This window comes from Electrona antarctica (genome assembly GCF_951216825.1).
Source record: "Electrona antarctica genome assembly, chromosome: 22".
In the NCBI taxonomy this organism is placed as follows: domain Eukaryota; kingdom Metazoa; phylum Chordata; class Actinopteri; order Myctophiformes; family Myctophidae; genus Electrona; species Electrona antarctica.
Genome location: NC_136805.1, coordinates 20,982,541 through 21,001,355, shown reverse-complemented (window position 1 = coordinate 21,001,355; position 18,815 = coordinate 20,982,541). Strand labels below are relative to the sequence as shown.

The window sequence follows — 18,815 nt, the reverse complement described above, 5'->3', positions numbered from 1 at the left end:
CAGTCATTTATCTACATTGTGCTGTGGCGATTTGGCATGTCTTCCTGTCTGCCACACAAATTATGACAAGACTCAATTAACTCAAATTGCGTATTAATTGCATTGAAATGGCATTCTGTGGTCCAAGGAATCAAAGGAATTTCATGTTTTCAATCCTCCTCCTTTGTTGCTCAAAATTCTGTCATTGTTTTATTTTTGGCAAGGATTTATCCACTCAGTCCATGGGAATTTTGTGTGATTATGGCCAGCTTACAACTGTGTGAATTGTGTGTACAGGCAGCATGGTTTCAGGACCAAAACACTATCGCAGAATATTGTAATTTCTGCATAATTTCTGCATAACATAACCTGAGCTTTAATGTTACTCCACTGCTGTATCATGCAGGCCATGAACCTCTGCATCTGACGTCATTAGGCATTTGTATAACGAGTCAGGCCATCCAACCTAACACATTCTTAACTAGATATGAGACACTATGTTAAGGTTGACAAAGTATAGCTCAGCCACATAAAAAGAGCTCTTTGAAACGGTCCTGCAGTCCTGCTGTTTTTTTGTTTCGTTTTATTTATTTTCTAGCAGTGAATTAACATGAAATAAATGTACCATGCAGATAGAACGGCCAAATGAGTGGGAAAAAACTACAACAACAAAAAAGAAAAGAGAAAAAAAAAGTGTAAGCAAATTAAAATCCACACTTTTCAGACTGTGCCCTTTAAATGTGGAGCCCTCTGCAGGAGACCACAATCTGGCCTGTCTCTACCAACAAGGTCTGGTATGATCTGATCTCCAAGAGCTCCAACCTCCTGTAGAGCTGGGTGGGCGATATAATTTCAAATCAATATCCCGGTTATTCCAAATGTTTTCCTCATAGCAGATCTACAAGCTCTGTCTACTACAAGCTTAATCTTCAAGCTATCTCTTGTAGATTGCTATTTCTGTACGAACAAAGTATAATATCAGGGTTATGTGGTTAATCAATTTGGTACTGTAGATTATAAAATAATCATTTTTTTGCATCGTTTTGTGTTAATTTGGGTATAAAATATTTAAAAACCTTTCTTCGACAACCTACGTACATGAGCAAGATAAAGTCGGTTGTTGGTTCTAAATATCAGTTTTGATATTATTTTCTGTTATTTTCCCAGCCCTAGTCGGGATGCACATGCAGATTAGACACACCAACGGACCGACATGCAGAAACAACGGTCGGACATGCGGTCGGGGGTTAGGGCTAGAGCTAGGTTGTCGGTCTAATGACAGTCGGACCAATAGTGTGTCTCAACTGTTTTTTTTTTGCCTTTATTTTATATATTTTATGGAGGGACAGACAGTAGGCTGACAGGAAATGGGGAGAGAGATGGGGGGAAGACATGCAATAAAGGCCGTCGGGATCGGGAGTCGAACCCGCGGCACACTGCCAGACTGGGTTGCCAGCCAAGGGGCCTGGACCACTGAGCCATGGCCCAGGCCGTAGTGTGTCTCAACTAAAGCCTGTACCCGCCCTAGCCTCCTGCTTACTTCCCCTACAGTACCAGGCTTGTCCTACCTACAGATAGTAAAATATACCAGTTGATAATCAAAGACCTAACCTGGTGCACAATAATCTAGGTATATTGAATAAGTGATCATTCAAATATCACAAAATATTTTTATTGAAGTGCTCCCTACCCAAGGATACTAAAAATAGCTTTTCCCCAAACTACTACAGTAGGCTATATAAGAACCCTCCAACTCCGCCACACTTCACGATCCCCCAAGGAGTCCTTCCGGGGTTCTAAAACAAGGCATCTAGAAGTGGCAGCATCACCAAAGCCTGACCTGCGGTGAGACACAGGCACAATACAAATGTATAGTTGATGGTACAAAGGTGCACTCCAAGCATTATAGCTCACTGTTTTGTTGATTATATAGTTATTTAAAAAGATTTTATGTTTAATAAAAAAATAAATTCACATCTTTTCATCAATTAAAAACAATTCCAACATTTTTCAAAAAGATTCCATAAATCAAATAAATCGAATAATTGCGATATACCCAATTAAAATATACCTGCTATTTTCACTAGTTTGGGTCCCGGGCAAACGTATAATTTCTCTTTTGGGACTTGCACAAAAAGGTTTCTCTGATCTAGCTGAATGGCAGACCACTCTTAATTAACCACATGAACCCTATATCGTCTCTATTCTGGGGTGAACATTTAATGAGAATAGCAGATCTCCAAGGTCACAGATTGCTTGGTCAGAACCATAAATCGAGTTGGTCAAATCACGCAATCAGACAGGTTGATAGGTGTGCTGTAATACATGGTCATTCTACCACATGGCTATGAAGACTAGTGTCAAGTACAGTTCTATCAATGTCACCTTTGTGGCTAAAACCCCACGTTAGACTCAACATTTGAGGTGAAATTTGATCTCAACGTAACTTAAACCACATGAACCCGCGTCAATATTGAGTGGCGTTGCGGCAATTTGTGAGCTTATAGATTGCCTATTTCCGACAAAGGGATTTGGTGTAGTGTTGAAAAATGTAGTATATAGAGCCCTGGGGGAACCTGGTCTACTATATATACGGTTTAAGTGGTTAAATGCACCATACCCCAGGATTAGCAGATGTGTGTAAATTGTGTTATAATCCTCATCTCTCACCTGTCTAAAACAGAGCAGATAGCAAAGAGGTGACAAGCAATTCATTTTCATTGCATTTAATTATGGAAAATGCTTTTGGGAAAAAAAATAGCTCTCCATCATCTTTTAAAATGTGCGTGCGTGCGTGCGTGCGTGCGTGCAATGACCCCTATGCACACATTACAGTATGTCAACACCATCATCGGTGGGCCTCCTGTCCTAACCAGACAACGTAGGCGCAGTCATAACAAAAACAATGCAGTGTGTGTGTGTGTGTGTGTGTGTGTGTGTGTGTGTGAATGCGCGCAAACACACACATTTCCTTTTAGAGGGCATGTGATATCTCTGTGTATTAATTGTTTATTTTAAACGGGCTTGTGTGTCTAGCCAGTATACGCAGTAAAGTCCTGAGTGCTAATATAACACTCAGGACTTAGCTGTGTATGCAATGAAACTCGGGTAAGACTCCGGGCTAAAATCCATGTTGATGTCATCTTAATGGGCCTACTGCAGCGTTCATGATCCAGCTTGAGCTCTTAGAATTGTTTTTGCGTGACCCAGATGTTTACCTCAACCTGAGAATAAAATGGCAGCTGACTCACCAGTTAGACTGCAGGACAGGATTTGAGAGCCACTGCTTTAGTCTTAACACTAAAACCCATCTTGGCTTTCCATGCGGTCTGGCACATTCACTACATGATAGACTGCATTCACATGACAATGGCACCCTAAGCTGTTCTGACTTACATTCTAGGCTGAGTGTATTTGCATGTATTGTATAACTATATGCTAGTGCAATATGTTAAGTCTTACTGCACAATGTACTTATTTGACCCTCTCCCTGTCTCTTTCTCTCTCTCTTCCCCCAGACGAGCCTCAACCTCCACAGAGACATCTCTTTCAAGAGCAAGTCCCTCCCCATCATTTTCTCTACTCCAATAAATGTCATGGGAACTAAATTCATAGTTCCCTAAATTGACATGCTGAAAAATACAAGGTGTTTGATATTCAAACAAATATGTGCAAAGTAAAATGAGAATCCATTAATGATAAACAGGCTGAGTTTTCAATATTACATCGCCCTCTTTCACACAGTATTTGAAAGGGACTGCTTGAAGCAAAAATTCAAGAATGGGAGCGTAGAATAATGAGCAGCGACGAAAGCACTTAATTTTCCGAGTTTGGAGGTGACTTACAGACATCATTGGAATAGGGGCGGGTCATGACTCAGTTGCCATGCGTGTTGTCATGGTGACCGGCCCCTGTGCCCCCTCCCCCCTCCTCTGGTTGGTCCAGCTCTTGTTATGGTTCCACAACCATGGACCTCAGCTAACAGAGGCCGCACCCCCATGCCCCAGCCCCTGTACCTGCTCCAATCAGGCGAGCCGTGTCATCTGTACGAGGAAGACTCTCGATCAAGTACCTGACAGTATTTCAGAGAACACAAGATACCTCAATCTACAGGAGAATACCATTCAGGTAAACATGGTCTCTAAAAGCTAAACATCACTTTTTTTTTTTTTTTTTTTTTTAAGATTTGTTTTGGGCTTCTCTGCCTTTATTGATAGTATCAAGTGAAAATAGACAGGAAAGAGGGAGAGAGAGAAGGGGAGAGACATGCAGTAAAGGTCGTCATGAACGGGACGCGCTGTCAGGCCAAAGCCTATATGGCATGCGCCTGGACCACTTGGCCAGCGGGCGCCCCAAAAACATCACCAATTTTAACCTAAAACCTACATATTACATGGCAATAAAATAAAAAACGTATGTGCATCTGTATATCTCTGTGAAATGTTGAGGTTGTGAAACAATAACGTGATATGATGCACTTAAAGTCATCGTTTTAGCCTTTCATGACGTCAACATTTTGTGGTGAAATACTCTTTATACTACTTAATACTACTTTTTTGCCACACTATAGTTTTGAATTCTTCACATCAGAAAAGTGGGATTTACTGTACATTGAACATCGCTAAAAATGCCCTTTAAATGGCTTTGGCCTGCATGCAGGACAAACAAAACAAATAAGGTTAAAAAAGGATTACACTTGGTGATACTAATAGTATGTGTATTTACTATTTACTAAACCAATTTGTATTTGTCGCCCATATCAGGTGATCAAGTCTGACACATTTAAGCATCTTCGGCACCTGGAAATCCTGCAGCTCTCTAAGAACCACATCCGACAGATTGAGGTGGGAGCTTTCAATGGGCTTCCAAACCTCAACACGCTGGAGCTGTTTGACAACCGTCTTACAGTTGTTCCGTCGCAAGCCTTTGAGTACCTCAGCAAGCTACGGGAGCTATGGCTACGGAACAACCCCATCGAGACGCTGCCTGCCTTCGCCTTTCATCGCGTTCCCTCTCTGCGTCGCCTCGACCTTGGTGAACTCAGGAAGCTGGATTTCATCTCCGAGGCCGCCTTTGAGGGTCTGGTCAACTTGCGTTTCTTGAACCTGGGCATGTGTGGCCTGAAGGACATCCCCAACCTCACTCCGCTGGTGCGACTGGAGGAGCTGGAGCTGTCTGGGAACCAGCTGGGGATAGTGCGACCTGGATCCTTCCAGGGCCTGGTGTCGCTACGCAAACTGTGGCTGATGCATTCCAGGGTGTCGGTCATCGAGCGCAACGCCTTCGATGACCTCAAGAACCTGGAGGAGCTCAACCTTTCCCACAACTCCCTGCACTCCCTGCCCCATGATCTCTTCACCCCGTTGCACCAGCTGGAGAGGGTGCACCTCAACCACAACCCGTGGGTGTGCAACTGCGATGTGCTGTGGCTCAGCTGGTGGCTGAAGGAGACGGTGCCCAGCAATACCACATGCTGTGCCCGCTGCCACGCCCCCCCAGGACTGAAGGGCAGGTACATCGGGGAGCTGGATCAGAGTCACTTCACCTGCTATGCTCCGGTGATCGTGGAGCCGCCCACTGACCTCAACGTCACGGAGGGCATGGCCGCCGAGCTGAAATGTCGCACTGGCACCTCCATGACGTCTGTGAACTGGCTCACTCCCAATGGCACCCTGATGACCCACGGATCGTACCGAGTGCGGATCTCGGTGCTCCACGACGGAACACTTAACTTCACCAACGTCACCGTGCAAGATACTGGCCAGTACACCTGCATGGTGACTAACTCCGCCGGCAATACCACAGCCACAGCCGTCCTTAATGTGTCTGCCTCTGACCCCACCAACGCATACAGCTACTTCACCACGGTGACCGTGGAGACTGTGGAGACAGTACAAGAAGAGAATTCAGCGAGGCAGTACATCAATGAGACGTTAATAGAGTTCCCGGGTCCTACTGTTTCGGGACGGGTGTTGGACGGCCGGCCAGGGGTCACCATAACGCCCTCCCTCTCTGGTCTGTCCTCGCTGTCCCCACGAGCCAACAGAGCTGGAACTGAAAAGGCAGTGACTGTGTCCATAATGGATGTAACTAATATTCCAGGTCTAGATGATGTGATGAAAACCACTAAGATTATCATTGGCTGCTTTGTGGCCATTACCTTTATGGCTGCCGTGATGTTGGTGGTGTTCTATAAGCTTAGGAAGCAGCACCAAATGCATAAGCACCATGGCCCGGCCCGAGCCATCGAGATTATCAACGTGGAAGATGAAATCGGAGCTGGCACCGGAAGTGGCATCTCGGGTGGATCTACCATGCAATCCTGTGGTGGAGGAGATGGAACTCTGCGGAGACATCACCCGGAAATCGTCAACCTCCCCAACATCGGCCGATCGGACACGCTCAACCATTATTACAAGTCCCATCATTTCAACAACAATGTGATGGGTCTTAGCATTAATAGCGAAGGATTGGGAACCGGGGGCATCCTCAAGTGCAACCAGCAAGGCCTGGACATGCCCATCTCCTGTACATCAGTCCCAATCTCCACGGCAAATCTGCTCGCCACGTCTGGCAACGGAGCCAACACCATGAGCCCCACCTCCATGTCCCCTCCCCTGCCGATGTCTCTCCCAATGCCCACCATGGGATTACATGGATCGATCAAGGGTTTCATGGGCCAGAACCAGAATCCCCAAATGGAGCCTCTTCTCTTCAAGGGGGGCTCAAAGGAAAACGTCCAAGAAACCCAGATCTGAAAACAAAGCAAGAGTGGAGAGAGAGAGGGGAAGGGAGAGCAAGAGTCAAAAACAGAGAGGGGATTGATGGCAGGGTTTATGCGCGGAACGATTAAACACTAGAGTGCATTGACATTACACCAGTGGAGAGGATAGACTGACACGGCAATACACAAACACATAGACTGGTCAGTGACAGTGTACTGAGCCAAGGATTATCACAATGGCCCACTTGTGTTTGTAGTAACGATCACAGGCCATGGTGTTTAAAGGAATGGACATTACTACAATGTAAATCTGTGCCAAAGCAAATGTTTCTTGCGGTTTCTACAAGTTGTATTCTCATAGGGAAAAAGAAAAAAAATAGCCTTTCCAAGTACTGTAGCTCAATCCCCAAGTTGTTGTTGGCCAGCCGAGATGAAAAGACATGCACAGCATTCACCACACTGAAGAGCTCAGACATTACAGAGCAGAATTCAAGACATTTCTCTTCGACAGAAAACATACACTCTCATGTGACTGAAAAAAAGACTCCCTCAAGGTGAAAATTATGTAGGCAGATAATAGGACAAAAGGTACAGTGCAGTACAAACTACTGTGAAAATTCCACAAATGATATAAATATATTTTCATTTGAATATGTAACATTGCAGACTCCAATGCAGAGATATTTTGGGGGCGGATGTATAAGCTGGTATAGTTTGTTTCTTTGTGAATAATCAGGGGACGACGATTGTGAAAGTTGGTTATACGATAACATGTTTTGAGTTTGGCTACTTCTCAGAAACATAAGGGCTCAATTGCAACACTCATTGTGAATCTATGAATTGGCTTTTGTGACATACCCTCCATCTAGGTTGTAGGATGGTAAATGCGAATATCTGTTTGACAAACCTTTGTCTGTTGCTTCAGCAGTGACCATTACAAACTTTTGTGTTCTGAGAGTATATTATGTATTTTGTAAAAGCCAGCTAACTTGGATTTTTTTTTTATCGACAGCTCTGATACTTAAATGCCAGCATCAAATAAAGGTAAAATGATGTTTCACAAACAAACACAGTAAGGTAATACAATGCAAAGACCTGTATGGGCAAAGTAAAGTGTTGACAATGTGTTATTTGAATCAGATCAGTAGCCAGTTATTTGCTTTTAGTGAGGAATTTGATATGACCTCCTTGCTCATGGTTACCATGGTCATGCCATAAAATGCTGTCACAAGGACGATCTGACACGTATATCTTAATAGCAGCATCTAAGAAGGGATTTGACGTCCATCTTGTGGATGATCGGAATGAATGGAAATGTACAGTATAATAATAATAGTAATGTTTGGTTGTATGACAATTGTACGATCCACATTTTTACAGTGTAACTTTCATATGTTAAATGCCATTTACGCTTCCTGCGTTTCAACTATGTACTCCTTTATTTTTGTTAGTTTGATATAATGTGTACAGTTGTCTAGCCATGTATCATTACGTGTGAAATAAATCGATCATATATTGGGTTGTGGAGGGTCAATATGGCAGAGAAATACGTTTGAATTTATAAGTAACAAGCCAGCTTTGCTGAATAATTTCTGTGCCAGGTCGGAGCCCAACAGGCAGTCAAACAAATGTGTGAGAGTGGACCTTCCTTACGGCCACGCTACACCAGGCTTTTCTCGCGCGTTTCTCGCGCGTTTTCTCCCGTGCGTGCGTTTAATTTAGGTCCAGTCCTATTTTAAAAAACGCACGCGCGGGCCGCGCGTTTAGGGTAAACGCGCGAGAAAAGCCTGGTGTAGCTTGGCCGTTACTTGGAAATTCACAGTCCATGGGGAAGCACGCACATCCCAACAAAAACTTTTTCAGATGCTAACAACAACAATAATAATTCCCTAGTACAATATGTACTAGAGAAGTCTGCACACTGTAGATCCCAGTAGAAATGGATTTTTTTAGTTTCAAGTAACAACGTTTCAACCGCTCTGGGTCTTCACCAGGTCTGATATATTGGCCTATAGGAAGTAGGCAGACCTTCCTTACTTGCCACCAAAACATGTTGTGAAACAAAATGTTTTAATTACAAGTAAGATACAGTGTGCGTGCTTTTTTCACAGGACAACAAAATTAACAGTTGTGAGGAGTATGGCATTATTCAGGACTCTGTACTAAACCTGGTTTGAATGTAATGGTTTGTGGTTTAGCCATTAGTCATCTTGGTAATGATAGGTGTGATCTGGCATCTGCTCTATTAACACGTGCTGACAGACTTTTAGTCATTCTCATTTGAAGCTCTACTGCCACTTAAGTGGCTTTTGCGAAGTTTGTATTTTTCTCCCCACAAAGATAACTGACCTTAATCTTAAAGTAGGAACATTTCACCCAAACGCATTACTCTCCACTACTCTGCAGGTCTATACTTTCTTATTAACCCATTAAGACCGGAGGCCGATTCTACGAATGCCTTCTAAATCAGTAGTTCTCACACTTTAAAGATTTTTAAAACATTTTCAGAAATAGTACATGGACTGTACAGTACAAGCTGTCACACGTTAAAATCACAGATGCTTTCCCGGTATTAATGGGTTAACTATGTTGAAACCATGCGGGATGGATTGAAAAATAAGTGACCTATTTTGGGTAGAAGATGCTATGGATCAAGGGTGTCTAAAATGTTTGTTGCAATTGAGCACAAACGGGACACACAGCCATATTTCAGTTCAATGGACATTCAAAAAAACAGATTTTCAACAGCATCATAAGCTTATTGTAGTAATTTTCATCACATTATTCTGACTATGTTGCTATACTTTTTGTTGCACTCTTACACTTTCCTGCATATTTATATATACACACACACACACACACACACACACACACACGCACGCACGCGCGCACACACACACACCTCACATAAAAGTAGCTGTCTGTGGTGGTTATTAACAATGAGCCTGTTCTCAGTGGAGAATATGGATTCAAATTGTAGATGATTGATAGTATGACTAATGGCATCAGAACCATATTGTACTTCTGTTTGTCTGTAGTCTTACGGCTACTGTTATGACTAATGTTATTATATGAAAAGAACATTTTGAAACATCTTGGAGTGCACACCACAATGCTTTCTATTTATTGCCCACAATCCTGAAAACAGAAAGCAACGTTCCAGATAAGCCAATTTTTATCAACTCTGAATAACTGCTTAAAAAATTAAACAAAGCTCACAATTTTCTTAATGGCGTACCAGCATGGTTGGCTCCGGATGTCTTTCAAAATCATGTTCCACAATAAATGTGGGTGACCCACCAGACGGATCTTCTGCGCAGGGTTCAACTGTAGCCCTACGGAGACACTACTAGAATATAAATGAAGCCTAAAAACACAACATATGGCTGCTCTCTTGATGTGCTACATTTTGGTATCTGTGCCATCAGATTTCAAAGAGCGTATTAGAAAGCTCCTGCGTGCTGTGTGTGAGGGTAAGCTGCTCCATATAATAAAAGCACTGTTAACATGCACTTGGCTAGGGTTTTGATGCTGATTCCGATGCTGGTACTTATTACTTTGGCAGTGATAAGTGTCTCCTTTCATGTGAGCAGAGATTTGACTTCATTACTTGAAACAAATTCTTGATAGTAATGAATGATCATCGTCATTACTGCCCCGCCTGGTGGTTTAAGTAAAGATGAAGAAGGGCCGTGTGATGTTTAAGTGCAGTCATGGTATAGATATACTGTATAACTCGATGCTTCTTCACAGGAGGCACACCGACCTTTATTCACACATACCGTGTGCTCACTTTGATGTAGGATTGTAATAATGGGACTGGACGTTTTGGACAACCTTACTTTGTACCTCTATACTAGGGGTGCTGGCAATATATCAATATTATCAATATTGTGATTGTGATATAAGACTAGATACCATCTGGGACTTAGACATCATGTTGTGATATGACACAAAGTTCTTGTCCTGGTTTTAATCACTTGAGCCCTATTAATATTCAGAAATAGCCGATCTGCAAGCTCACAAGTTCACAATGCATAGCATTGATGTGTTGTTGGGAGCTTGTAGATAGATATCTTTTTTGCTATTTTTGAACATTTTCAAAATTAATATACTGTATTATCATCACATTACGATAACATTGTCACAATATTGATGTGCATTTATTTGTCCATAATTATCTCCCAGCAGAACCTTTACAATACTAATACTAATAGTGAATGTCACAGAGGTGTGGGCCACAGATGGAGTGGAGGCATATGTGCATCATATGCACTGCATGTCCCTCTCGCTTATGGATGTTCCAGCCCAGATGCTATTCCTTGGTTTGTTTGCAAGGAAAACATAATGAAAGGAATTATCACATTATATGAAACGTCCAATTGCAAGACAAGAAATCAAAAGTGAGCTTAAAGTCTAATGGTGGATTGACCCTTTGGTACTATAAAGGTAAGCGGTAGACCTACTGTTTGACGAAGACGGCTTCTTAAAAGGAGTTACAGAGCAGCATAAAACTATTAGAAAACATTGATTTCTTAATACAAAAAAAGAAAAGAAAATCATTTTGTGTTCTTTTTATTTCAACTGTTGGTTGTATTATGTGATACTGATTTGGGTCTTTGTGTACTGTTACTAAATGGCACTTTTCAAGGCATTAATTCAGGCAGTTTTGAAGATTGTGCATCCTCAAAATCTGAAAATGAAACACATTATTGTATACTGTGACTTCAATGACATATAATGACTGAGAGGTATATTATCTCTGTTTAGTAACTTCTTATACTGCCTTCAAAAGCATACAGTACGGTCCAACTTTTGTCCTCTTGTGTTGTGATTTCATCCAGAACTCCACTATTAACTAAAAGAGAAATGGGTTTAACAAGTTAAAAAAAAAGTATGTTTCACATAAGTTATTGCGTGACATTTTTATAAAACAAGTGAAAAAGACATCAATACAATAATTGTGTTTTTGTTGCATTCTGTTTTTTAATTTCATTTTTATTTGAATGAATATAGTGAGACTGACATACACACACTATACTATACTGTATTTGTTGACTGTGTTGTTTATACAGTATTAGGTAACATTTGTACCTTAAAATCGTTATGTCAAAGTTATATTAATGAAAAAACTAAACAAATATTCTGTATAGTGTATACATGTATTAATATTAATGCCCAAAAATGCAGAAACGTGACTAAAAAGAAAATTATATAACAACAAAATCTTTCTCACTTTATGGTGCTATGAATTCATAATATTGTCATTAGATAGTGTTTCATTTCAATCATATTAGGTCATATTCATGATTTGTTTAATGCCAGAGTTGGGCACAGAAATAAGTCATACAACATGGAATAAATGTAAACTAACTTATTGACCTAAAATACATGAGGATCAAAACATTAATTACGAATAGCTTACATATTTACTAATTACTAATTGACTAAGAGGAGGCATTTATACAGTAATTCACGATCCCTTGATTACATCCTCTAATCGGCAAAACAAAGTGGTAACAGCCTAAATACATTTTCCCAGTCTCTTTACATTAGTGCAATTTTACCACAAATTTGCTATGGCATGTTTGATTAGCTCTTGCGCTGCGATTTCACGCCTGACGTTGAAATTTAAAAAATGTCTTCTAAATTCTGACAGTTTTCTGAAATTCCTATGTTTCTGTATCAGTGGTGCTCAATATTTCATGTCAAGGACCCCCAAAAATGATATGTAATTGCCCTCCGACCCCCATCTGAATATATGTTGTTCCAGGTTCGTTCTGAAAATATATATATTCCAAATTTGAGCCACATTTTCACGATTTCTCAAAAATAGCAGACCTACAAGCTCGTAGCGCGCCACTCGGTGGCGCACTATGAGCTTGTAGATCTGCTATTTTTCAATAGCTAAATTATAACATAACCAAAAGGGGTTCCCGCCCAGAATGGGCTAAAACAAGCAAAGGGTGAAAAAAGAGGTCTGTTTGTATCCCAGGTTACTAAACATCTCCAATGCACATAGTGTCAATCCATCTCACCGTGAAGTTGGGTCAGTTATTGGAGGTTTTGTCTACATGTCATTCTGTCAGGAGATTTGGACATATAGTAAAGAAAGTACCTCAATAACATCTACAGTGCACTACACTATAATCCTCTATGGTCAACTGGCTGGGTTGCACCAACACAGATTAATATTTAACCTGGATCTAATCAAGGTTTATATATTAATCCAGTTGCGCAAAACTTTAAACCTAGTTTAAAAATAATCAGATTTACTTTAAGCCATACATCAACCTGGCTGTTGCTCCACTACTTTAAACTCAGATTACATTTTCTAATAGGGGTGATTTTTTTAAATGTCCAAAATGGCAGCGTACACTGTATTATATGGTTGAGTTCCTCAATGTTGAATATGTGGTGATTCAACACATCTGTAATGACATTATATTTTTTGTCAGGTCTGCAATTAAACTACCGCTACACTATACTGTTAATTTATTCTTTGCCTACAAAAGTTACTTTTAAGGTTGCCAATTTCCTCTAAAAATGGAAAAAGTAAGGCTAATGTTTTGTCTCAAGAGGATGGCATTGTTGCTGTTTAAACTGGCTAATCCATCGTGAAAGAAAATAAAAATTAACCGTAGGTCAAGGTTTTAATCACACGTTAATGCTTTGTCACTGGTAAAGGTTTTGTAAAGCAACGCTTAAAATGTAATGGTGCAATGCAACTGGAATCGGATTAAACCCTAGATCAACAAATCCTTAATAGGCACTAAGCTATGTTTAATTTAATTCTTGTTGGTGCAGCTCACCCTCAGTGTGACTGTGTAACTAACTGTGCACAGATTAAATGGGCTACAGTTACAAGACGATGATATGGAACAGATAATAGCTTTCTGAATCATTATTCCCGCTCTGCATAGTTTTCTTTCTTTTCTTTTGTGTGTGTTATTTATATTCTTATGTCGTTGTTCAGTTTATCCGTTTATTGTCATGGATGCCACTTGACATCTTATTTGCTTCATATATTTTAAACAATGCAATAGTTTTAACTGCCACACATAATCTTTATTATAGTATCCTGTCACAGATGTCCACTGCTTGCTATACACGTCCGATTTATAGCACATCGCAAGTCAGCAGCCTCAGGGGACTCATGTAATAACAAATGCATCAAGCATGCAGCTATATGAATTTGAATTATTTGTTAGATGAAGTGTTAAGGCAATAAAGGGCAGATATTGTACATTCCCAGAGTCTTAGGGGACACGACGCAGCCTAATTTCCTCAAGTATCATTGTGCTTGGCTGTCCATCTCGGTCTCCAGAGGTCTTTCTGGTCCCTTTGAGATACACTGGATGTATTGCTAAAGGGGCTGCAAAATGAAATGGCTACACACACAGGCGACAACAGCTGCATTGTAGTCACAAGTTGAGCTGCCAAGGATTGTTTTCTGAAGAGCAGAACCTGGAGCCAAGGAATGACATGAAAGCAATTGTACCAAAACACCTTCAGGCTACTCTAAGTTTCAACATGTATTCACAAAATGTGTATGCTTTGCAATGCTGTTATTTAGCCTACTGTATAGAGAGTGCAAACATATGGTAAAGTGTAAAAAAGAAAAAAAAACTAGCTTGCATCTTTCTTATGTAATAGCTGCCTTTGAAGTTGAAGAGAATGGGAATATTTCGACATTTTAAATTGTAATACCCATAGAGGGAGGTCATAAAAGTGAACAAAGAGTGTACAATGCAGCATGAAGGAATTCATTTAACATACATATTCATCAAGGCTGAAAGTGAAATGCTTGAATGCAAATGCGATTAGAACAGCAAATGATCTTCATGTGAACATATGTGATGGAGCAATGTGACGAGACGGGGAGTAGGAAAAAAAACATCTCCAGGCCTGGCAGGAAAAGACAAGCATCCACTGCATTTACCTCCCGGCATAAATCCCATTGATTTAAACTGATCCATCAAACAAAAAAGAAAGAAAGAAAGAGCTATTGTATGTGAGCAAAATACAAATGTATTTCTGTACTAAGATTGCTTCCTTGGTGGGATTATGGTGCAGTCATTTTCTAGCAACTCACTGTGCCTGCACTAACCCCCCCACCCCGCCCCCTCTATGCTGTCTCTTTCCTTCAAATTCAATAACCTCCCAGTAGTGTGTTTCTCCAGGGAATCCCCCTAGTTCCCTTGGCCCACAGACAGACTGAGAAGCTCTGCGGGGAAACTGACACAACATGAACTCCACTATGAAGTAGAGATGTCACAGTCTCTAGGCTGCATCTCAGCTGATTGAGGCAACATGGAAATGTTGTGCTTATTTCTTTCTTTCTTTCTTTCTTTCTTTCTTTCTTTCTTTCTTTCTTTCTTTCTTTCTTTCGCTCTTTACATGCGGTGAAGAATATAATATTACAATAATACATTCTAATGCTGTACAACATGTAGCAACATGTTTTGTGTGTGTGGGTAGTAATGGTAGTACTACTACTGAAAGACTACAAAAACTGTTCATGTATACTTAACAGATGATACACTGCATGCTGAATATAAATGATCCCACACCAATAGTCATATTGACGATTTAATGAGAAGATATCAGCTTGGAAACAGGCAGAGGTCAAGGAGAAGGAGTTGTACGCCAGAGAGAGCTTTCCTGCACATATACGGGCGGCAGTGGCTCAGGGCAGGGGTGGAGTTACCGGTTCGATCCCGGGCTTCCCCAGAGTTAGTGTCGAAGTGTCCTTGAGCAAGACTCTGAACCCCTAATTGCTCCCGATGAGCAGCTTGGTGCCTTGCATGGTTTCCTCCGCCATCGGTATGAATGTGTGGGTGAATGTAATGAATTCACAATCTATGTAAAGCGCCTTGGATAGAGGCACTATATAAATGCACCAGTTACCATTTACCATATACATGCGAAACAAATATTCTTTCTTTTCTGTCTGCAATACCAGTTAGGATTAAATGCACAGGACAAATTCCACAAATGTATGTCTGTGCAAATATATACTGTGACAAAAATACCCCTTTCCCTTTTCCCAGATCTGGTAGTTAAATTGTTCTCCATCTCTGATGTGCATCCAGTTCCATAGGGTATTCCCTTGTGGCTCACGTCAGTCATAACATGCAGAGTTGTACTAGGCATACTGTACTAGTATATGTCATCAGTGTTCTAACATTTTCTCGACGTTACTCAATGTATTATACATTCCAGTTACGCATGGGAATGGCGTACGTGGGTCCAATGTGGGTCCTATGTGGGTCCTGCCGCTGTTCAGTGGGGAATGAGGAAGGATATAGTGCTGTTCCTCAACATGCGTTATGGACGTCTTCCCGGTGAAACTCCTCACTGGCACATAGAAAGTTGTGGTTGGCAGCAACATACCGTATATCAAGGGAGACATAATGGTTGTCCACCCTCCCCAATACCGTAGTGGGCAGCAGTGACAGGGATGAGCCTTAGTGGGGGGATTTCATTGGGAATAGTCATAATGATGAAAGAATTTCGGTATATTGGTCTCGTTCCCCCTCAGTCTTGGTCCCATTTGTCTCAGTCTTGAATGGTTCTCCCACACCTCTGCGGGCTCACCCGGGTCCCCCATCGTTCTCCCCCACCTCTGCGGGCTCACCCGGGTCCCCATCGTTCTCCCCCACCTCTGCGGGCTCACCCGGGTCCCCCATCGTTCTCCCACACCTCTGCGGGCTCACCCGGGTCCCCCATCGTTCTCCCCCACCTCTGCGGGCTCACCCGGGTCCCCCATCGTTCTCCCACACCTCTGCGGGCTCACCCGGGTCCCCCATCGTTCTCCCACACCTCTGTGGGCTCACCCGGGTCCCCCATCGTTCTCCCACACCTCTGCGGGCTCACCCGGGTCCCCCACGGACTCCAAAACAGCACTACTAAACTTCATGCTGGCACACAGAAACACCACAATGAAACAGTATATAGTCCCATAATTAATGTATCACCTTCAGTTGAGTTTACATCTAAGATATGACAAAATGTCCTCTGTAAAAAGGATCCATGCAAGAGTGGCAAGTCAGGGATAGGAAAAGGAAATCTGTTTGTGTGAAGAACCCGGCTTAACCCATATCCATCCATTCTATATGCTTCCCAGTAGACCTTGTAACTACAGGCAGATCTTCACCTCATGTGAAGGGGCTTATATGAGGCCTGTTTGTTGCTTCCTAAATATTTCAGCAATTTACAATTTATGCATTTAGCAGACAGTTATCCATAGCGACTTACAACGTGCTATAGGGGCTGAGGTGAGAGACTGAAAATGGATGATAAGAGGGTGGGAGGAGAGGGTGTGCGTGTGTGTGTGCATGGGTTTGTGTTCCTGTGTGTGTGTGTGTGTGTTCCTGTGTGTGTGTGTGTGTGTGTGTGTGTGTGTGTGTGTGTGTGTGTGTGTGTGTGTGTGTGTGCGTGTGCGTGTGCGTGTGTGTGTGTGCGTGTGCGTGTGTGTGTGTGTGTGTGTGTGTGTGTGTGTGTGTGTGTGTGTGTGTGCGTACGTACACGTGCACGCTTAATTGGTTCATGCCTGTCTGTGTGATGCTACTGTACATGCCTTTTCATCAAAATAATAAATAATTGGGTAGGCCTAATTAATATTAGGAATGAACTAAGGGGAGGTTCCTGGACTTAATCAAGAACAACATCAGAATTGTCGGTCTTCGCCCCTGTGTGTGTGTGTGTGTGTGTGTGCGTGTGTGTGTGTGTGTGTGTGTGTGTGTGTGTGTGTGTGTGTGTGTGTGTGTGTGTGTGTGTGTGTGTGTGTGTGTGCATGTGCATGTGCATATGCGTGTGCGTGTGCGTGCATGCACACGCACGTGTGTGTGTCCATGTTTGTATGCATGTGATGTGCCTCTGCACACAGCTGATCTCAAGGCCGATCAGCATCAAACTTTGCATGCCTCAAATCCATGGAGGGGTGCCCTGGGTGCAGCCATTACTGAGGTGTACCAGCTGGCCTACACAGGACACTGCTCCATGGCCCTGTAGGCCATGGGTGTAGCTCAGTGCTGAGGTGTAAAGCTGTGCTTAATGGTAGCCTACAGCTCAGTAATGGTTGCGCCCAGGGCACCCCTCTGTGGATTTCATCCATACAGGTCACTTTACATTTTGGCCTAGAGTGCATCTCCAAAAGTCCTTTCTCTGGACACAAATGCAAACAGGTGAACCGTATTAAATGTTATTCCTCGCGTCCTGCCAACTGCAAACACTGAATTATGTAAACTAATGTTGGACATTGTAAACACACAGTACAAAATGCATTTTACTCTGTCTGTTAATGAGTAAAATGAGTAAAAAGTATTTTATGTTTTAATTTTCAATACATTTTAGTGTTCCAGCTCCAAGTTTGCCTGCTAATTTCTTTGTGTCATTACTTGTTTATCCTGTATGAGTTCTATCTTTTTGATTGGTTAACATTTTATTTACAAAAGAGCTGGAGCGACAGGGAGATGCCTATTACTGAGCAAACACTATATAGCAATGATTACTATCAGAATATAGAGCTATATTGAACATGTTTAGTTAATCACTTACTGCACCTTTAAACAGAAGACATTAATGTAGTTGAAAAGACTCTTAATCTGCAGCAATGGGTCAAAGACAAAAATATCTTTTTCCAGGCGCTGAATCCTCAACACGTTCTAAAATAGCTCGTGCATTTCAAATGCACCCGTGCATTACTCGCTCATTTATAATGCATTCCTAACCATGTTAGATGTTACCAATACAGAAACTCTACAAGCAGTTGGCCCATGAATATCTCACAGCTTCTTGTTGTATAAAATGACACTTAATCCTTCAGAATGTAACTCTGGAGACTGGAACTCACTCCGTGAACATGTCGATCATTCTGCAGCCACTCTGACTTGGGATTTCCCATGCAGACAAACACTCTAATACGGCACACAATATCACAATGTTGATGTGGTTATGATATTACTTGACTGACAAGATACCGAACGCATACATGTCATCCTACTGTGTTCCTTGTTCTATACAATCATGGCTTGGAAATTGATTAAAAAAGAAAAGAAAAAAAAGATTAAGAGTCATGTCCCACTAATGGCCCCTAGAGGCTGTACAG

The 18,815-nt window shown here is 41.8% G+C and overlaps 1 protein-coding gene across 3 annotated transcripts in view; it reads left to right on the top strand.

The window, feature by feature from the left end:
* The window catches only part of lrrc4bb (leucine rich repeat containing 4Bb), a 53,411-nt gene extending 45,189 nt beyond the window's left edge, over nt 1–8,222 (top strand). For all 3 annotated transcript variants that reach the window (XM_079493184.1, XM_079493183.1, XM_079493185.1), the window contains 2 exons: nt 3,498–4,107; nt 4,743–8,222. In XM_079493184.1, the coding sequence (XP_079349310.1) occupies nt 3,865–4,107; nt 4,743–6,737 (2,238 nt within the window). In that variant the 5' untranslated portion in view covers nt 3,498–3,864 and the 3' untranslated portion in view covers nt 6,738–8,222. The remainder of the gene's footprint in view (nt 1–3,497; nt 4,108–4,742) is intronic.
* The last annotated feature ends 10,593 nt before the right edge of the window (nt 8,223–18,815 follow it).